General features: G+C 40.7%; 1 protein-coding gene across 1 annotated transcript in view; it reads right to left on the reverse strand.

Moving 5' to 3' along the window:
* TESPA1 (thymocyte expressed, positive selection associated 1) overlaps positions 1–20,790 on the reverse strand; it is a 40,308-nt gene extending 19,518 nt beyond the window's left edge. The window contains exons 1-8 of the mRNA XM_081309375.1: positions 20,650–20,790; positions 18,376–18,431; positions 9,257–9,464; positions 8,402–8,444; positions 2,415–2,464; positions 1,793–1,846; positions 1,015–1,051; positions 654–752 (exon numbers count right to left, since the gene is read on the reverse strand). Coding sequence (XP_081165501.1) covers positions 654–752; positions 1,015–1,051; positions 1,793–1,846; positions 2,415–2,464; positions 8,402–8,444; positions 9,257–9,419 — 446 coding nt within the window. The 5' untranslated portion in view covers positions 9,420–9,464; positions 18,376–18,431; positions 20,650–20,790. The remainder of the gene's footprint in view (positions 1–653; positions 753–1,014; positions 1,052–1,792; positions 1,847–2,414; positions 2,465–8,401; positions 8,445–9,256; positions 9,465–18,375; positions 18,432–20,649) is intronic.
* Positions 20,791–22,361: the final 1,571 nt, after the last annotated feature.

Below are 22,361 nucleotides of genomic sequence, written 5' to 3' on the forward strand. Positions count from 1 at the left end.
ATGGCTGCATATGGGCCTTTAAAAAAAAACAATTCAGATACCTGAATCCTCTTTCCTGACATTCTCATTGAGTTGAACTAGGTATAGCTCAAGCTATACAGCTCAGGGAGGATGAATCTCTAAACACAGTCATGTGACAAAGTTTAGTCTCAGAACCAGGTCTCGAATTAAAAATTTGACTCCAATTTTCAATATTTCATCACTTTTCTCTTGTTTAAGGTTTGTACATATGTTTTGTCCACCCTCTAGTTGAGCCCCTCAGAGTCAGTCTGTCTGCTTCGGCTTTTTAAATTCTATAGTGATTGAATGACCAGCATTAACTGATATTTTATTGCTTCATTCAATCAACAAATTAGTTGATGGATCAATACACTGTTTATTGAGTACTTACTGTGAGTCTCGTCACTGTGACAGTAACATTACTATACCTCCTGGAGTAGAATGTTCGGTGGGAGAAGATACCCGTATTTTATATATAGGATCTAGTTCCCTGCATCCCCCACTGTTCTAAAAGCAAAAAATGGTCATATTTTTCAAGAGTGCATAAAAGCTCCAGTGAGACATCCCAGAAAAAAGGGAAATAGCTCTTAGGTCCATTCTCCTCTGCCTCTTATCTTCCTCACCCTCCCAGTCCTACTGAACTTAGTACTTACCTTGAACTAGTCTTGTTGGTCCCCCCAGTCATGCTGCTGGATGCCAAACTACAGCCAAGATCAAGTAGCTGTCCAGGCCTGGGTGTGTGGAGAAAACTCCTGCAGAGATCAAAGCTGATGTCATATAAACCTCATTGCCAGCCTGCACCCTGGCACCAAGCATCCCCCACTGGGTATATCCACCCTCTGCTGGATGCCTTTGAACTATTTGTGGAAGAAACTCAGTCTATGTCCTCATTGCTGCTTAGAAAATTTCAGTCTCTATTATGAATCGGTTTTTAATTTCTTTGATTCTGGTCTTACTCTAGTTTTCCGTCTCCTAAAGGAGACATCATTCACCCTGGCTGACCCTAACGCTTACCTGGGGAAGAGCTTTCCATTGGCGGCCAGCAGTGTGGCTGGACAGGAACAGAAAGACAAAGAACATGTTAAAAGGGAAAATGAAGATCACTGTAGTTGCTCCTCTGAACTTAAAACTGCCCTTCTATTCCCCTACACCACTGCTACAGGCTAGCTGGACCACAAGAACTCTGCTCTTAGTGGGTCTTAAGATTATTTAGCATAGTTTAGAAGGGGGACAGATAAGGCAGAAGACACCTGACCTCTGAACTTTTAACCCATGACTGATGTCTAGGTAAGAACTCCCCAACCCCCATCCTGAGGTAGACAGTCATTCTGCTCTCAAGGCTCCTGTTCCTGACCCACCACAAGAGTCTCTATAGGTCCAGGAGAAATGGTAGGTGGTTGGGCATCCCTGCTGTACTCAAGTCCCTTCTTCCTGCAGATCAATCTCTCTTAAACCCAGGACTCAGTCTTCTCTGGGCTTTCTACAGAGAAAAATAGTCTTAAAGATGTGTGGGCAACAAATATTCCATTGATTTTTATGTTATCTTCCCAGAAGCCAAAGGCAAGCTCCAGGGATGGACCTTTAGGAGTCATGATAGGCTGGCGAGGAAGTGTTTCTGAGCATTCACACTTTGTGTTTTTGCATGAGAGCATAATGAGACCATTCTTTCTCTACAGAAAGACCCCAGGGAGAGCCTGCTTCTTTCTGAAGTTTTCCCCTTCCATACTTTCCTTAATTCATCCAATGTGTAGCTTCTTCCCTTGTCTCAACCTCAGAGAGCTGTGTCACTTACCCTCTGCTCCAAGGGTCAAGTCATCCTCAAAGCTGGCCCCATGGCTGTAGCACTCTGTCAAATAATCAGGTGAGGGTCACGTAAAATTAGTCTGGAACACACACACGTGCACACACACAAAGACACAATTGTATATTTGGACATCTACACAAATCCTTAGATTTGCACAACCACATATGACATTAGGCATCCACATGTTTCCAGAGCTACCCTGGGGAATCTCACTCATGTTTTGATTCAGAATCACACATACACTCACATATACTAACCCGTGTTTTATATCACACAGTCCCTTGCCAAACGGAAAACACATGAGGCTGTACACCCTCACACACAGACACACACATATATAAATGCACACGTTTTTTAAAGCGCTTTTCCCATAGCAGTGGTCCTTGGCTGAGCACCACTAACAGAAGATAATTTTTGAGTATTGGTGAGCTTGTGGGCTCTGAGCTGGCACTTTCTTTTGGGCCTTCTGGACTCCCTTGTAACAACTAAAAGGTGTTTTGCAGACACTTTAGAGATATGCAAGCATTGTTATGTGTGTATACCACCTCCCCCCCCCCCCAACAGCTGTATTGCTCTTCAGGTAGAAGAGCAGAACAGAGTCCTTACTTACCATTGTAGATGGATTGTCCTGCTTCTTCACAAAGCCCCTCTTCAGAGTCTCTAAAATCCAAAAATCATCTTACACGTTGAAATCACTACAGTTTTTATTGGACTTTTCCTGAATTATCTCCCACATATTCATATTATTTTCCAACGGGAGTCAGCAGTACTTAATTTGCTTTTCTTTTGGAGAAAGCTAAGACGGTGGTTACTTGATGGACAAATTTATAGAGGTATCAATAAGGATCTGAGATTGGAATGCACTATATTTTGATGGTACTGCCATTGTCCTGGTGACATTGTTTAAGGCCAGGTTTGGAATGATTCTTCAGTCTTTAGATAAAATATAAAATAGGGAATAAAGAAGAAAAACTACATGCATTTATAGAAGAGGGGTTTTGGTGCCATATTTTCCAAATCACAAATACAAACATTTTTTTTTCTTAAAGATTTTAGGAAATCACCTTATCTACCCACACCTCCTTTTTCTTGGAACCACTATCTTGCTGAGTATCATGTCTTTCAGGAAACAGCAGAACTGCACCTTGCTTATTTTTAAGATTTTGAGATATGGTCTTATCAAACATTTACCATCTCTACCAGAAGAACAAACGGAAATCAGCATAAGTGGTGGTAAGAAACAACTCAGTTTTATAAACAAGGAAGGAATTTGCTCTCTTTCAAAACAGGTGATTGAAGTAATCTGTGAAAAAGCTTTAAACTGGGACTAGCACATCTGGTTCCAGACTTGGCCTCTTGTTGCTAGTGTGTTCTCAAATACTGTGTAAGGGCCTCGGATCTCTAGATTTTATCATGAGCTAAGTCCACTTCAGGCACTGATATGTAGTGAGATTTTTAGAGTTTGCTTTCCTGAAAGTTTTTAAAATGGCAGTTGTGCACGATGCTTTGAATGTAATCTCAAGTGGCGGCTAGAGAGGAAAAAGGTTCGAATGATGAGTTAGCAGGGAAAAAGACTGGAGCTGGCCCTAAACAAACCTCCCCTTTTATCCATCTCCAGCAATTCAGATACCTCTCAGGCTTTTGGAGTATTACTTGACAGGATGTTTAACAACAGGAATGGGATTAATTAATCAAATCTGTAGATCAAGTGGCACTTACATTTTACAAGATAAATCATTACATATCTAGACAACTTTTGCTTGTACCTTCAATACTGAAAGGTATTGAAGCTTAAGCTAATTAAGAACAAGTAACTCTAATAATACAACTAGAAGTACAAATATATACTTTTGTCCTTTCACATAATTACACAAAAATGTGTTGTAGTGTAATACTACAAACGTGTGTATATATTAAAATATTTAAAAAATTCATAAACATTAATATTTACTATGAGTGCTAAGATGCTATGATAACTAATATAGTCATCTAATACTAGAATATTAGATTCATATTGCATTTTATGCTTGTGTTATTGCTATACGCTATAGGTTGAGAATCTTTTATCCAAAATGCTTTAGATCAGAATTTGGGTTTTTAAAATTTTAGAATATTTGCATATACATAATGAGATATCTTGGGGGATGGGGCCTAATTCTAAGCATGAAACTCATTTATGTTTTATATACACTCTGCACACATAGCCTGAAGGGAATTTTATTTGATATTTTTAGTGTACTGCATTTTGACTGTGACCTATCCCATAAGGTCAGATGTGGAATTTTCCACTAATGGTTTCATGTCAGCCCTCAAAACATTTCAGATTTTGAAGCATTTTGGATTTTAGGATTAGAGATGAAATTCCTAAGGCATACTATTATCAGAGCTACAATTAAAACAGACTACTATCCCACTTCTAAGATGTACCCAATGGAAATGACAGTGCATATTCTCTCTCTCTCACTTTCTCTCTCTCTCTCTCTCTCTCTCTCTCTCTCACACACACACACACACACACACACACGCATTCTAGTCATTAATAATCCAAAAAGGAAACCCCAGAATCTCTACTTAGTGTAAAATGGAAAAACTTATAATGATAATTATGTAATTTAATACTACTGAAGGATAAAAAAGAATGATCTACTGCTACACGTAAATGCATGGATAAACATCACAAATATAATGCTAAACAAAATAAACAGATAAAATAGTATATACTGCATGGTTCTATTACATAAAGTTTAAAAATTCTAAAACTTGTCTATAATATTATAAATCAAGATATTGATTACCCTGGTAGGCGGGGTAGTAAATAGAGGGAGACAGAAAGGGGTTTTTGGAGTGCTGATAATGGTCTTCTTCAGGTTTCTGGGTTGCGTTCCTTTTGTGAAAATTCACTGAGCTCTATACTTAATGCTCACTGATTTTCCATAAAGTATATTATACTTCAATATAATTTGTATTGAAATCAAACATGTGCTGGGTGCAGTGGTGCACAGCAGTAATCCCAGTGACTTTGGAGATGGAGGCAGGAGGATTGCAAGACTTGGTCTTAAAAAAAAAAAAAAAAACAGGACTGGGGATGTAGCTCAGTAGTAAAGCACTCCTGAGTTCAATCCTCAGTAGGCCCAAAAGCAAAGCAAAACAAAACATAAATAAACAAAAACTGATGATATGTACACTTCAATAAAATTTGCTATTCAGTAGGCACAGTCTTTATTGGGTGCTCATCCTACAGTTCTCTTCTCTAGTTGTGCCCTTCTCTTGTTGCAGTCATTTTGTATTCTCTTTTTGGGGACCAGCCCAAGACCAGGCTTGGGGCAGTGGGCTTTCCTGTGTGTGTGGTAGGGAGAATCTACCACAGAGTATGAACATGAGCTGGATCTATTGATGCCTTCTTACTGAGCATGATGATTTGAAACTTCATGTCTACACCCAGGTCCCACACATTCATAAGTCATTGTATAGACGAGAAAATCAATGACTGGGGACTAGATCCATAGCTGCTCTCCTCTTCTCATTCTTGTGTTGAAAGGTCCCTTAGCATCATTTCAACTGTGAATTAGAGGAGCCAAGGTACTGTTCTTCCTGTAGGTCCAGTTCATAAACAAATAGTTGTGTGTGGAATCCGATTGTGAGAAGAAGCATGTGGCTATTTTGAGCTCCTTCCAGCAGTTTACATAGATGTCTGCCTGCAGAGATTTAAGTCAAAGCCCTCATGATGATTTCTGGGCTCTGAACTCTTACCCCTGATGATTCATGAGCAAGATTTTTGTGTCCCAGAAAATTCTTTAACAGTGTAAGGGGAGAAAGAAAACAGGAGAGCCATAATTTGTAAAGATGTGCATGTTCTAATCCTGTAGCACAAAGGAGTTGCACTGAGAGACTGACACTAAATTGTCCAAGAAGGTGGTGGATTTTCTTAGAGAACTTGGAGAAAAGAAAGCCTTCTTGCTACCAGAGGATATTTGGTATTGAAAATGGAAAGAAAATGGAAACTTTTGGTCTTGGAATCAAATTTGCAAAGTGCCTCACGGGCAACCTAGTGGACAGATAAACAGTGAATGTAGGTACCTGGTGCATCTGTGGCCCTGGCTGCCTAAGAATTGAAGACCGTGGCACCTCAGAATGTCATGCTTAGAGTGTGCTTTTCCTGTCTTCTTCCTATCTGCTTACCAAAGGCCAAGTGTTCTCTCACCATCATCAATCATTCTCATCATTATTATCCTTCAATTTCTTTAATTTCCCCATTACAACTAAAAAGTGCAATCATGCATTTCCTATTTCTCAGAACAAGAATATGTTCTGAGAAATAAGCCATTAGATGATATCATCAGTGTGCAAACATCATACAGTGTACTTACACAACCCAGATCAGCTATGATGTCACTTGGTGATAGAATCTTAGGGGACTACTGTTGTACATGCAGTTTGTCACTGACTAAAGTGTCAATAAGAGGTGCATGACTCTATTACACATGTACTAAAGAGAATTAGAAAATAAGAAAATTGGAAATGTTTTCTAAATCTAACAAATCCCCTTCCAGAGACAAATGTGAGCATGTCATCAATAGATTTATGGCCTTTTTGAGTTTAAATATTGAAAGTTTTTCAAAACATAGAAAAGAACTATGACAGGTACCCCTGTGCCTACCACCTGGCTTTCACATTTGAACCATATGCCATATATTAGCTTCAGGAAGAAATATAATGTTAAGTAATCAATAACAGAATCTTAAATAAATAAAATAAATATTAAAGGTTTAACTAAAGTCTCATTGATTATCATTGTATCTACTCTTTCCCTTCCTAGTGGTAACCACTTTCCAATAGTTGGTGTATATCATTTCTGGTCATACTTTTTCCTAATACATAGAGGTAGATAGAAAGATAGATAGATCAGTAGGCCAACAGACAGATTTTGTGAAATTACAAGTAAGTGTAAAGATCCTTTTAAATCAGACCATTTGTACACCATTCTAGAGTACAAAGCATGTACCTATATATCATCTCATTTAAACCTCACACTTTATTATTTGACACTTCATTATTCAAGTGTTATACTTTATAGGGAAAGAATCTACCATGGAATTTCACTTATTTGCTTACTCTTTGCTACACAGGTAGTAGCACAAGAATTGGGTTCGACTCTTGGAGGCTTTTCACTCACCAGATCATCTTTTTTTAAGTTTTGGATGAGAGTTTATCTTTGTAGAACATAGATGGGTAAATATTATTTCTTGAGCTTACAATTTTGTATTTCTGTGAATTTTTTCATTTCAACTAGAATGTAGTATATTTGAAATTAAGGAGCATATTTGAAAATATGTGGCACCTTGTCAGACAATTGGACATTTACCAAATACACACATAAATTGATAAGACTCAAGAGTAGTTAATGAGATAAAGACATTAGCTGAGCCAAGGATTTCTCCTGTTCACACCTGTACAGCACTTTAAAACCCAGTAACCTGCAAAACATTCCTATTATCATCATCCTTTATCTTCCATTATGTTGAGGATGACTAGTTGGCTTTGAAGTCAATGAACTGTGAGTAAAATTAGGATAACAAGGACAACACATTTTATAAACTATAAAAACAAGCACAAAATAAATCCTCCTTACATTGCCTTCTAGGGCAGAGTTCTCAATCACTAGGGACTAGACCCATAGCTGCTCCCCTCTTCTCATTCTTGTGTTGAAAGGTCCCTTAGTATCTTTTCAACTGTGAATTAGAGGAGTCAAGGTACTGTTCTTCCTGTAGGTCCAATTCATAAACAAATAGTTGTGTGTGGAATCGGATTGTGAGAAGAAGCATGTGGCTATTTTTAGTCAACCTTGGATTATTTGGAGCTATTTGTTTCCTACTGAATAAAGAGTGGGTTATTGATGTCATTAATAGATGAATTTAGATTAAAGTCTATATAAAGCTTGAGACATTCCTGCCTTCCTGGAGGGAGAATAAGGATGTGCAGGAGCTAATACATTCTGAGAATTCTTTCTCACAAAAGTGATCAGGCTTAAGTAGGTCACTAGCTTCGGCTTTGTGTCTGGGTAGATTGAACCTAAGACGGTAGAGGCTGAAGGAGTGTGGGTTGCCTATTCGAATATTTCTGAGCAAAGAGATGGCATACTTTGCTTTGAAAGGCCTGAGCTCTTCACTGCTTTGAACGACAGTGGTTACCCTGAGCCCTCCTCCTGATCTATAGCTGAGACAGAACAATGGTGCACTGATCCTCTTTCTAACTCCTGTTTTGTCACACAGTGTGGGACTCCAGTCTGAAAGGGGAAGCAGTGGAGTGGGAGTCTGGAACTCAGCTCCACCATGTCCCATAGATACCCATTTCTGCCTATTCTTTAGTTCACATCCACCTGAATTCCCAAGCCTTCAGCCTCACTCCAGGGTTGCATTTGCTTCCCATCCTGGATTAGCAGCTGATGCCAAATCCTTCCAACACCCTGTCAATCACTGTCAACCTCATCACCTCAGGTCTGGTTCAAACCCTTTGGCCTCTCCGAGTTCCCAAGGAGCATGCCCATTAACATAGCTGACCCCCAACCACATCCCCGGCCACGGTTTGTCTAGCACTCACCCGCAGTCCTGCAGCCAGTCTTCAATCTTATGGATTGGATTCCCTAGAAAAGTCACACATCACATCATTGTGAGGCCTGAAGGGAACCAGACCTCTTCCCTGCAACTCAACCCATTCCACAGGTTTATCCTCATTTAAGCCATATCACGATTCATTTTTTCCCCATAAAACTTTCCTTTATGATATGAGAGGATACCCTTATAGGAAGGTAGTGATTATGTCTTCTCTCTCTGGTTCTGTTATCCCTTCACCCCTGGGACCTGGGAAATGCCCAAGAGGTCAGGGAACAGGGATGGCTTCTTTTTCAAAAGATGTGCTTTTTATTTCCTACCGAATAAGCAAGAATAGGTTTATTTATGTCAGAAGTTTTGTTTCCTCTGTGTGGTCTCATCTGAACCTCCAAGAAGCTCTGAGAGGCATGTAGGAAAGAAACTACTGTTTCAACTGGACCAGCACATCTCAGGTAAGTGACTCAAAGGTCACATAGCTTGTTAGTGACAGAGTTGCAGTCAAGATTCCACGCACAGCTTGAGCATAGTCTGTTACATAGACAAAGTCAAAACCTCCCAAAGCCTTCATTCACAGACTACCCCTAACCTCTGCTTCCCACAGAAGCTTCTCAGGATGATGCAGAATGTGCCCCTTTCTAATATTATGACTGCCTCTTTCTTGCATAATTTATATCTTGTATTTCTTTATGCCCTTTCCCTTAAACTCATTTAGATCTGTTCAAAGGAGCCTCTCTGAGGTCCTAGTCTAAACAAAGGGGCCATGCCTCCTGTCTGTGGACCTGTGTCACCTTCTCCCTACCACCAGACTGTGTGGGAGTCTGTGTGATGTCTAACTGCCTCTTACCTTCCTGGAAAACATCATCCAGGCTGGAAGGCTCAGGATCTGGGACATCCTGCAGGGCAGCTGCTGCTTCCTCTTCCAGGACCTGGGTCTGCCAGTTTCGGCTCTGACGGAGCCAGGCCCGCCGTTTCTCCCAGGATGTGGGGCTCAGGACAGAGGCCTCCATGGCCCAGGCTCACACTTCAGGGCCTCTCAGCACGGTATTGCTTTCCTGAGGGTAGAAATAGCGGTGTTTCTCATCTGTCCAGAAACCACTCCTTCCCATCTCCACAGGGAGGAGCTTGATCTCTGCCCATGAAGGGGGAGGGAGGAGATGCCTTGCTCATCTTCTACCCCATGCAAAAAAGAAATTCTCTGTCACATCTAAACACCAGAGCAAGCCTTTGAAATCAGTAAGTCCAAAAGCTCCAAACATCACAGGATTTAAGGGACATTGAGAAGGCTCTTCTGACTTCAAGAATTTGTATTTTTATGGTAACTGAAATGGATATTAAAGAACAGTCTTCTTTAATCCTCAAGGATTTTGTCTCCCAGAATCTTCCATTGACACCAAAATATCTTTACATTTACAATTCATGAAATTCTCTTAGTTCTATCCTCATCCAGATATATAAAAAAAATTCGGTTTTCAGAAGTCAAACAGCTTTTCTAAGGTCCCAACAGCCCGGATGTCACCCCACCTACAGTAATTATGGATTTTTTTTGTTGGTTTCTCTTGATCTGTTTTGCTTCCTTTTGATACATTAGGGGTCCACATAGGATTTTTCTCAGGAAAATCAAAGCTGTGATAGAAACAAGGAGATTCTGCTTTAAAGCAATTAGCAGATCACACCTTTGAGATAATTACTTTCTGATTTGTCAACTTGTGTTTCTGCATAACTGTGGGTTACTTACTCAGTTTATCAGTGCAATAATTGATTCAAATGCATTTATTTCATTTAACATTACCTAATCAACACCTCTGTATTCTTCTAAAAAATACATAATGATGGCTCTAGCCACAGATTCAAAGAAGAAGAAAGACAGGCAGAATCATTCAATTGTCCAGATAGGCTGAGAGAGGCTGCTCTGTCCTCTGTCTCTTCCAGGCCAGCCCCACTAGTGTCCCTCCTCAGCCAGGAAGTAGATGTGGGACCAGGGCTCTCTGTCTTGCTCCATTTCCTTGAGCTGCCATGAACTATTTTATCTTCAGAGCTACACTTTTAATTGTTGGAGTCAGGAAAAAGAAAAAGAAAAAAAGAAATAAGAGTGACAGTTTCCAGAGACTTCTGTTCTTTCAAGACTTAAAAACAAAATCATTAGTGAGACAGTCAATGATTTAGGAACTAAAATAGCTATTTTTGAAGAGAACATCCTGAACATAAAATGTATTCCTGGGGCAATAAAATTGTTTTAGATGCCTCTGCTTGCTGCAGACAAAATATATCCAGAGAAAAATAATACAGACTGACGGCTGTCTGATCCAGATTCTTTTGTGTCAGGTCCAGTCCAAGGCATTTTTTCCCCCAGGGGAGACAGCAGTTAGCACCATGAGGCTTTGTGTTTACTCTGGGCAACTGGTCCTTTGTTCCTTTTAGGGAAAATTAAATCATTGAATTAAGCTTGTGTTAGAGGGAAGCCACATGGTGGGTAGCAGACAGGACTTGCTGTCCTTGGGCGATAAAGAAAGGATGAAGCTGCCAACAGAAAGAACTTAACAAGAGAGTCTGAAAAACCTTGATCACGATGCATTTTCCTAGTCCTGACCTCCAAAATATTTAATAGGTTGGCTCCAGCCAGCCCAGAGAAGAAAATATCAAAGACTGACTTGCCTATTGTCCTTAGTCCCTGCAAGAAGTGGATGTCACGTGATCATAGGGACACTTCAGTGCATGAGAAGAACATTTTTGGTGCTTAGAAGAACTTAAAAGGAAGGCTGGAGGACAGGAAGGAAAAAAGGGAAAGAAGGAGAGGAAGAGAGGGAGGGCAGGGTAGCTGACTTCCACACTCTGCCAATCACTAATGGTAAAACCTTGGAAAATTCAATCCTTTTCTCTGGTCTCAGTTTATCAGTGAGGATATTATGGCTTTAAGATTTGCTGTCTCGCACTAAGAAATGACAAAATCATAGAATTTGCAGGGAAATGGATGGCATTAGAGCAGATTATGCTAAGTGAAGCTAGCCAAGCCCTAAAAAACAAATGCCAAATGTCTTCTTTGATATAAAGAGAGCAACTAAGAACAGAACAGGAAGGAAGAGCATGAGGAAAAGACTAACAGTAAACAAAGACGAATGGGGGGAGAGAAAGGGAGAGAGAAGGGAAAGCATATGGAAATTGTAGGAGACCTTCAATGATACACAAAATTATAAGAGATTATGAGGGGCAAGGGGGAGGGGGAAAAAGGGGAGAGAATTGAACAACAGCAGAGGAGGTAGAGAGGGAAGATGGGAGGGGAGGGGAGGGGAGGGGGGATAGTAGGGGATAGGAAAGGTAGCAGAATACAACAGTCACGAATATGCCATTATGCAATAATGTGAGTATGTAACAGATGTGATTCTGCAATCTGAATTTGGGGTAAAAATGGGAGTTCAAAACCCAATTGAGTCTAATATATGAAAGATGATATATCATGAGCTCTGTAATGTTTTGAACAATCAATAAAAAAAATATTCTGGTATTACCATTTATACCTTCCATACACATCAAGCCCAAATGTGATATTAACAGCTGTGCCACTGTTAGCTGAGTGAAATAATCCATAGGAAGACATGCCAGGTAAATGGTGAGCAATACGGTGGTGAAAAAAAACAGCAATTTTTTTTTTTGCTTTTACTTTTCTCTTTTTTTCAGAATTCAAGCTATAACAAAATATTTCTTTGATAGCTAAAAGTATATTTCCACCAATTATGTTATGAGAACAGATTTTATATTTTGTTATCAACATTCATAACACTTTCTTACAATTGTTTTTATCACTCTCATTAATTACTTAATAAAACATGAACAAAAAAAAAGATTTGCTGTTTCTACTACTATAAACTTCTGGATGTCTCATGTTAGAGCAAAATCCCCATAATGCCTAGTGTGGTGCTGGCATCTCGCTAATTGGGATGATAGATAGAAGGTTTCAGCATCCTCTGCGATATGAATCTATTTTATATTCCTCTAAGATGTCTGAAACTGCCTCACAGTCATACAGGTGAATTTCTTCTCCAATTCCTTTAAGTCCCCAATTTTCTTGTCCCCTTCCTTCTTCCTCTCCCTCAGTCTTGGCCACACTCTCTCTGCAAATCCCAGCTCTTAACTGACTTCCCCCAGGAAGCCAAGCTGGGCTTTCCCCAACCTACCCTGTCACCAAGGCCCTTTCCTTCTTAGCCTTTTCTTCTTAGTTATCACCACTAATATACTTTATATATTTATTGATTGATTGTTTACCCTTCAGATTAGAATATGAGCTCCAAGAGGACAGAGATATTTGTTTAGATTGCTCACTGCTGTGTTCTAATGCCTACACAGAATCTTATAGATAGTAGTTGTTTAATAAATACTAAATGAGTGTTTAGTAGTTGAGCATTCTCCATGGGAACTCAATGCTTTCTAGAGACATCCCAGACACATGCAGCTTCAAAACTGTGATAATAAGATTTCACTATGTGCTTACCAAGAATATTAAAAAAAATTGGGGGCTGAAAATTGAAGAGAAAAGGAAAGGCTCTTTTATAACTTGTTTTTGCCCTAGGAGTTCCTATAATTGAGGACAGAAGTTGTATTTGCATGCCTATTCCTATTTGCATGCCTATTCCTATTTGCTATCTGTCTTTATGGCCTATATATAGTATTTTTATTTATGTAAAGACCTAAGATAAAATGATTATGGAAACAGAATCCTTAATGCTCAAGGGGAGTTCCAGACAAAGACTTAGGAATAAATGGCAACAAACAGACCAAGAGAGGTTGCATGCTCTATGGCCCACTGAGAAGGACCACCAAATTCCAGGCAATTCTGGTGAGAAGGTAATAATTTGTTCACTTGAAAGGGAAACAGTGGTCTTGGGTATGAGAGAAAAGATGCAGGGTCTTCACAACTGTGATGCACTGGACTTGGTGTGGGGAACTAAATTAATTTCCCCCAATCTTTGGCACCCTTGGGTTGTAGACAACTACAAATACTATAAGAGCAGCAGTGTTAGGAGGCAGGGGAAAGCAGAACTGTCTTGTTTATGGTAACAGGAGGAAGCTATACTGCTGGGAGATACGAAACTGGACATTCTTTGTGGAAATCTGGAGGAAGTGACCAATGGTCATCAGAAAAGCACATCACTATTGTTGTAGAGAATTGAAAGACAGATACACTTAGATGTCAAAATAGGAGTTTTGAAGTCCTTGGGGCCCCTTGCAATATGGAGAAGGGCACAGACACACTTCCTCTAAATAAGCTAACCAAAAGCACATTCCTATAACACAATGTAAAGTGAAAAGAGCACTGGCTGCCAGCATTGATGAATTTATTTTCACACATCCCAGTTGAGTTTGAAGTATTTAAGGGAATAGTATCTATAAAAATGCATTTATATACTTTTCCCATTAAAACATAGAAAATGATCCAGTGGTCTCTGGAGTTACTTCCCACTTTACAAATCTCCTTTTAAATGAACACTGAGTTGTGGGGATCCCAGACTTGCAGATTTCACTGACCCAGGGAAGTGATGGGCCCGACAAGGGAGGCCCAGCTGGACTCCACAGGAATGAGTTTCAGTCAGGGGTTGCTCACCAACGCCCAGCACTTCTTGGATTTTCTGCTTCATTGTTTCAGCTTACACAGTGCCATTCACCTTCTATTTCCCTCTTAAAGGCCAACTTAAAGCATCTTTCTCTGATCAACCTCTAGCAACTGGAATGCATGCCATACTGTGTCATACTCGACATGACAGCATGGGGCTACCTTTCTTGTCATTATGTCCCACTCTTTCTCATCTTTCCCCAATCCCTACCTCTTGACATAGGAGTGCTTTTCAGTGGGCGTGGCTCAGTCATTGCTATAGGGGCAGAGAAGCAAGAATCAGGTTGGTGTTAGAAAATGACCCTCAGCTGGTGTGTATCATAGGACAGGTGCTCCTGATTTTCCTCCTGGTCTCAGATCCTATGTATACCTGCTGCCTCCCTCATAGTGAAGAAGAGAGAGGCTTGGGCATGGTCTTCCCAGTCCTTGGTTGGTACAACATAAAGATCCCTCAAGTCTAATGAAATTTATAAAGTTTAAGCTAACAAATTATTCTATCTTCAAAAACGAGTTTCCATTTATTTTGATTATTCTAAGAATAGTAAAAAATTCCTTTGAAGGTGAAATCTATCACCTTCTTGGTTCTGGATTATATTATATTTTTGTATTTAACCTCCTCCATGAAGGTAGAAATCTGAAGCCCGCAGGTATCTTTTCTCCCACTTTCCCACTAACCCAAGAAGCCTCACCCTGGGGTTCATTACCTCTTGCATGAATTACTCTAAGCCTTATCCTTTCCCTCTGCTATCATGTTCTGCATTTGTCCTCTACACTTCCCTCGATTTCTCTAGAGATTTGTTCCCTGAAAACTTTTCCACAATCTGTTTATAGAGTTCTGCAATCTGACTACAACCAACTAGGGGAAGAGAGAATTGTCCCTGTTCTGGGCATGCTATAGTGAAAGTGGAAATTGTAGCACTCAGAATGGAGGCAAGACAAGAGAAATCGCCTCTAGTGGTTTGAGATTTGGGAACTGTGTAAGAGCTGTGAACTTCCAACAAAGGATCATCATCAGAAGCAGAAACCGCAGCAGCAGCAGAAGCAGACCTTTAGCAGTATGTCACTATTGCTGAACTGAGGACACCATCTGACTTTCAGTTTCTATTCACTGACATGCAACAGTCAAGGCAATGGGGACTCAACAATAGCTGAAATGTCTAATATTTATCTGTCCTGTAAACTACTTCACTTGATCTTGACAAACACTTTAGGGCTAATCATCATTACCTGCAGCTCAGAAGGAGACCTATCTTGTCCAAGGTCACATATTTAGGAGGAGCTTATAGAGCTGACGTTTAGACTCAAGTTGACCTGATTCCGTGCTGTACACAGTCTTTCCACTAATTATAGAATAAGAAAATAGCCTAATGTCACCATCCAAGTGTCAGTGGTGGATGTAATCAGGGATAAAGGAAAGGAGAAACTGTTTTAGTAAATTCTGTATTTTACATGGCTGTGTAAACTCTCCATCTTATAGTCTCGTATGGAAGAGGCAACATAAACCCAATGTAATTTGTACTTGACTTTGTGGTAATCTTTAGTGAAGTAAGTATTACTTGCTTTGTTTGTGTTATTTGTATAATTTTCCCTCTTGACTCCTACTAGAGATTATGAAGCAGTTTTTATCCTTTCTGAGGCTTATAAAGCAGTTTTTTTTTTATTTTTGCAAGGACCTAGTTAGGTTCCACTTGCAAGGAGAAATTCTAGAATTCTCTATTGCTTTCAGTTTTTTTTTCCTGAGCAATATCCCTAGTCCTTTTTATTTTTTATTTGAGAAAGGGTTTTGCTGAGTCGCTTAGGGCCTCATTAAGTTTTTGAACTTGTGATCCTCCTGTCTCAGCCTCCCATGTTGCTGGGATTGCAGGTATGTACCCAGCTGCTTTCTGGTTGTTGTGGCAGTCAGATCATTTAACAATGGTCATGTGGTGGCACTGAACAATCAGAGTTGATAACTGTCACAGTCCTGTAGGTGGGCCAAGTAAGTGACTGGCTGATGTGGCACTGAATTTTGGGAACTAGGCTGGGAAATGTTTTGAGAAGAAAGGGGATAACTGAGTTGATGAGCACTCAGAAGTCTTGGAGCAATGGGTATTTATCATAATTTGCTATGGACACATTTAATATTTCAATATGCATGGACCTACCTATTTGCATCTGCCAAATATCAGCTCTGCTGATGGGTGCTTCAAAATGGGGCTTTTGTGGGGGCGCAGTAAGAATAGTCAATGCTACTTTTTCTTTAAAGTTCAGAGTTTTATTTAGAAACTCATAAGAAGAAAAACTGTAGAAAGAACTTGGATCTTGGAATCGAAGTAAAGTAGGGATTAAAGTTCTGTCTATTGGGGGACCAACATATAAACTTTAGGGGTGCACACTTAAATCTTATCCAAACCATAACATTCATGAGGTTTATTCTGATACACAATTAAGTTCTCTAGAAATGGTTCGATTCTTTGGGCTTTGGATCTTACGGTTTTCTGGGAAGGACTAGAACTGCATTTATTCTAGAGCTAATTCTGCTTTTCTTTTAAGACGTGGTGGTTAATCCTGTCCAGGCTACTCCATCTTTGGCTAGAGTGGAAGTCAGATGTTTGAAAACATTTGGTTTTAAACTGCCATGAGGTGAGCAGTTTTCCTTCTTCATGTGTTCCCTGCCATCATATACTCCCCCACCACAGGCCCAAAGGCAACTGAAGGATTTCAAAAGCCTGGTGAAAGTAACATGATGCTTGAATGATGAGTGGGAGAATAGGAAAAGCAGCCATTTCTGGAAACTTCTGATGCCCTTCACGACGCCTGACTATCACAGATCCAGACAGAATGCCTGGGCTCCACCAGAGACCCTGTGCTGCAGCCCTTTCTCCTAAACAGACCTGAAACTTCTGCAAGCAGGCATCTAAATCAGCTTCTGTTGAAGTGAGTACAGGTCAGCTCTGAGGCAGCTCTGTCCAGGGCTACAGTAAAAAGATAGTGATCACCTTTTACCCCACAAATAAAATATCTATTCTAAAATGTGCTGATTTAACCATGTAACAATGGTTATGGATTGAACTGTCTCCCCCGCTCCCGCAATGATATTTTTAAGTCTTAAATCCTGGCATCTGAAATAGGGTCATAGCCATTGGGTGAGGTTATGCTGGAGTAGAGTTTGTCCTTATAAAGAAAGAAGAGACTCGGCACAGAGGGAAGATGGCTTGAAATGATGGTGACTGAGATCGCTGTAGGCTGCCACAAGCCACGGTCCCTGGAGCTACCAGAAACTGGAAGAAGATTAGGAAGCCAGCAGGGAAACCCTGATGGGAATGTGCAATGGGGAGACGTGTTTGCATAGAAGTAAAACAAACCCTGTAAGCAGCCAAAAAAAAAAAAAAAAAAAAAAGTTCTGTCTACTTACACAAATTTTCCTTGATAAAATTATTAGTTCCCTCTATACCTAAGATTTTCATACATTAAACCGATAATGTGCCAATTTCTTTCTTTTTTTTTCTTTTTGGTTAATGGAGGGTAAAATCAGGCAATGTATAATAATGATAGCTATGATTATTTTTAATCTGTCTTCATCTAAGACAGTCACTAAAGTTGGGACATTTTTAGCGATAAGGAAAGAAGGAAGCGGGAGAGATGAGCAGTTAAGTGTATCTAATCCAGAAGGTTAAAGAGGGGTGTTGCTGGCAGGCAGAGAGGAACAATGAACAGGGGAAAACCCCTTGTTCTTATCTAATGCCAAAGGGATGGGAGGGATCATCTAACTTTGCTTGCTTGTTTTCTGGTACAGGAAACTGGAGAGAGACAGAGACAGAGACAGACAGAAGACTTATCTGGAGTCACAAAGGTAAATGGTTATAAGTAGGATTCAAACTCATAGTTTCTGTGGCCCAGATGTGTGCACTTTCCCTTGACAACCTTCCTTGTGCCATTCTTGGTCCTAAAGGCCCAGGCCTAGCTGGGCCTCCAGTGCTTTGGGCCTCTGCCCAGGGACCTGGATGGTGTAGGCCTCCCTCCTCCTCTGCCTGCATTCTACCAATGCCCCAAGCAGAGCCCACGAATTGGCCCTGAGAGCGAGAACACACGTAGGAAGAGAGAAAAAGGAAGTGAAGTTTCCATAATGGCCAGAGACCTTCCGCATCCACAGCAGAGACGCACTTCCCTACTGTAAAGGGCTGTGGGGAATTCCAGAACGGCTGACAGTTCCATCTGTGGTCAGGATGATCTCCGCCTCCAGCCAGGTTGGCTGTCCCCAGTCTCCATGCCCCCAATCTGCAACAGGCTCTCACACCCTTTCCTAGATGAGAAACATCTTCTTGGCTTCTAACCCTCTTCCGTGTCACTTTAATTTGAAAGATCATCAGAACAAAACTTACCTGAGTAGAGCACTTGAGTGTTCCGAGACTTCTGGGGTCTAAAGGAGCGCTTTAGTCTAATTCAGGGAAAAAGAAGGATGTTATTTGGTAAAGAGCAACCAGAACAATGCCAACTAAGCAATGCAACTAATTTCCCTCCTTCCCACAAATTATTTTAGCTGAATAAATACCGAAGAAAGACCATCAAAGACCTCTTTTTCTCTCCTTCCTGTTCTTCCTTATTTCCACTTTCAGAATGTGGGTGAGTTTTATGGAAGGGTTACAAACTACTACAGGAAATATTAAAGCTCTGTATTTGTGAAAAGTAATCCTGTACTTTCATTGAGAGAGACACCATTCTTTTTTTTTTTTTTTTTTTCCATCTGGATGGGCTAAAAAAGACTCCCAGAAGAAGACCCAGTGGTTCATCTGGCCTGGTTTTCAGAGGGTTTGGTGGAGAGAAGATAGGAAGAAGAATAAGCAGATTTCTTGATGGTTGAATTAGCTCTGTGAATTTATATCATTAATCTGGCCCCATCTTCTTGGTGATGAAGCTCTTTCTCTCATGTATTCAGTTTTATTCTTCCCCATTTCTTTCCCTGCCTTCATAGGATACATGCTCTTCTTTTCAGCCCTTGGCTTGTTTGCTTGAACTTTATTCTCAACCCAAATCTGTGTTCCAGCCATTCTGCATTAGGCCCATGCAGGGTGGGGCAGAGCGCTGTGGAACTGGGTTAGCTGCTTTGGCCTTGTCTCAGGTGGAAAACAGAACAGCTGTCAGTTTTCAAGTGGAAATGCGTATTTGATCTTTTCCCCTTTACTGTAGCCTAGAGTGAAGCTTGTGGTTGTGACATAGGCAGAGACCAAACCTCTTCTGCGTAGTTTATTAGAATCTGAATCATTAACCTTGAACTGAAAATGACTGTTGGGTCTCTGTGGCCACAGATTATGCCTAATCTCAGGATTCTATCTTAACTGCCAGAGGATCAAAGGAGTCATGAGAATGTGTTATTATTATGGTTATAAATAGTCTCTATACTGCCTGGGGTGCCTGTGAATAAGAAATCACGTGTTAGACCCCATTCTTTCCCTTTGGTTATATCTTCAGTTTGTGATCTCTCTTAAGGTTCTCAGTAGAGACAGACAATAAGCCCGGTTTTCTCCTTCCCACGAATGCTTCATGTTATGGGAGAAACCAGATCTGTGGCTCTAACCACCCAGGCTGAACAACTGGTGACCCTGAAGCTTGGACACACTTCATAAGCCACCAACCTGTGGCGGCCAATCCTAGGCCCTGGACTGAATTGTTTAGGAATTGTTGCCCCTCTACCTGGGATATTTGTGGTAGACAATCTCGAGTGCTTTTCAGGACATCTCTTCTAAACCCTCATCATCCTATCAAACTGCTTCTATGAGACTCTTTTATCTTGACCATGCTCTGCCCTGAGACCCACCTCTTCTTTTTCACCCACTGGTGAGCTGGGTGGCACTGTAGGGTGTGGGAAAACCCCAGTGTAGAGGATCTTTCCACTTCTCCACCCTACCCAAATGTCATGTAGGTGGTGACGCCCTCAGCCTGGCTTCCACTGAGACAGGTGGTATTGAAGGTCACCCCCACCCCCCACCCCAGCATTATGGAGGTCATTGAGAGACCAACATATCCATTTCTGAGATGTGGAGTCTGTCAACAAATCCAAACAGGACATTAACTATCTTGAGCGCCCAGTTCATTTGGCCTGGCGTCGTCCACCTGTGTAAGTCCTGCTGGTGTATCTTGCTGAAGTTTACCCCGCAGCACCTTTCTTCTGCAGCTTCTGAAGAGGTCTTGCCCGTGGAAGGTCGAGTTCAGTCAGGCCGGGTGTGCCCAATAGCTGGAGTTATGGACACCAGAACAGGACCTTCAGTGAGACTGGGAGATGTCTCCTGGGGAACTTTTCAAATTTGGAATTAGACTGAAATAACCACAAAAGTAAATTCAGCAAGATGCAGAGAGGAACTCAGGTGAGAAAGATGAAAAATTCTCAAATACTAACTCAGGCCATCAAAGAAACCCATGTGTTGTGACCCTAGATGATTAACCTCTCTGGTAACAGGGAAGAGGGGGATAAAAGTGACAGGATCTCCTTGATCCTAGAGCATGATGATAAAGTTTGCAGGTTTAAAGCCAGGGAGGTGGGAGATTTTCTCCCTGATTTTCCCTTTTCTTGGCAGCTTGATTTTTCTCTGACCTGTTTCAATCTCCTGCTATCATCCTAGATTAGTGCACCTTAAAATTGAGGTTAATGCTGTACTTACCCCCTCTGCTAGTAGAGAGTTGATTTGGAGGCAAAGCAGTTCTCACAGCTGGGCTGAGCCCTCCCCAGGTGTGGGGACATAGGTGAGGTCCGCTAAAGAGTCTCATGTTGTAGACTGTGCTTTCTCTCTATTCTCATTCAACTGCTGCTGCCCGCTCAAAAGGGGAAGCGGAAATGAGAGAGCACAACTACATAGCATCGCACAGTCCCCGCCTCCTACCCCAGCCACATCCTTTGCTTTGGCTCAAGAGACTGAAGAGCAAAACATCTGTAGTCCTTGGGCTCATAGGGAGCCCTTCCTCTCGGAGAGCTGCCTGGCTCTCCCCAAGGCAATGCAAAGTCTTTTCCTGTTGAAAAAAAGGCACAGTCCATGGAGAGTTGTGAGCTTGAACCCCTGGCTGTCCCTATCAGGAGAGGTGTCTAAAAGGAGAACTTTCTCAAAAATTGTCTGGGACAGGATGCTTACTGCTGTAGCTGGGCCAAAGCCTATCTGTTTTTGCCACTCTTTAAAAAATTCCCCAGAAGCTTGTTTTCGAATTCTGTGTACCATTAAAAGATACTTTTTCTGTGCTAATTTGTTAACACTTTGTTTTCATGTTTAAACTACTTGGAAGTTTTGCTTTTTTTTTTTTTAAGTAAATGACTACTTTCCTAAGGAATGTTGGAAGCTGAATTTTGAAAATTGCACCCTAGAGATGTCTTCAGTTCTTAACTTTCAGTTCCAGGAAGCCTAATTCATCTCCAAAAGGTTTCTCTCATCCTTACTTTCACCCTTGGGTGGCTCAGTGTTGTCATCCAGGGCTCCTCCACCTCTCCAGTGATTCCGGATGTGCCTTCCTCTTTTTCCTCTTTGTTGGTTTGATAGCTCTTATCTCTTTCCTACCTTTATTCCATTACTTTCTTTGCATTATTTGTATACAAATATTTATCACAAAATGTATTAGACAAGGCACTCCTTTAATATGCTAAATGGGGCTGCTTTTCTCTTTTCATTCTTATCTTTCTTTTTCATAGTTGGATCTCTTTTTACCTTGTCCCCAAATCCCATTTCTAATCACCAATAGGACAACATTGTTGAATATCCACAGAATAGCTATAATATGGTGGAAAGAAGTCTAAATAAAATTTCTGCTCAGCAGATTAAGTATTATAGCTATTATTTTCTGAAGTATAATGTAGGAAAATGAAAATTATATTCTGTTTCTTTTTTCTCTCTCAAACTCTCACCTATCCTCTGACCACATTCCTTTATACATAGGGATGAAAATGTCTAAAAACTTTTCTAGTATATAGTAGATGTTAAATAAATAGAAACCTGACATTCTCTGGTTCTCTTTTTACTATTTTTTTTTCTGTAAAAATTAACTGTTAAAAACTAGACTAATGGAACTTTCAAAATTCTTTTTAACCGTAAGTTTCTGGAATTCAATATTATTGTTGTTGTATTTTGTACCTGGGGTTGAACCACCGAGCCACATCCCAGCCCTTTTTGGTGGGGGAGGGTACCAGGGATTGAACTCAGGGGCACTCTACCACTGAGCCACATTTCAAGCCCTAATTTGTATTTTATTTAGAAACAGGGTCTCCCTGAGTGCTTAGCTGAGGTTGTCTTTGAACTCAACCATCCTGTCTCAGCCACCTGAGCAGTTGGGATTATAGGCATGTGCCATGGGGCCGACCCTAGGCCTTTTTTATTTACATTTTATTTAGAGA

Source organism: Spermophilus citellus (genome assembly GCF_964194105.1).
Source record: "Spermophilus citellus genome assembly, chromosome: 10".
In the NCBI taxonomy this organism is placed as follows: Eukaryota; Metazoa; Chordata; class Mammalia; order Rodentia; family Sciuridae; genus Spermophilus; species Spermophilus citellus.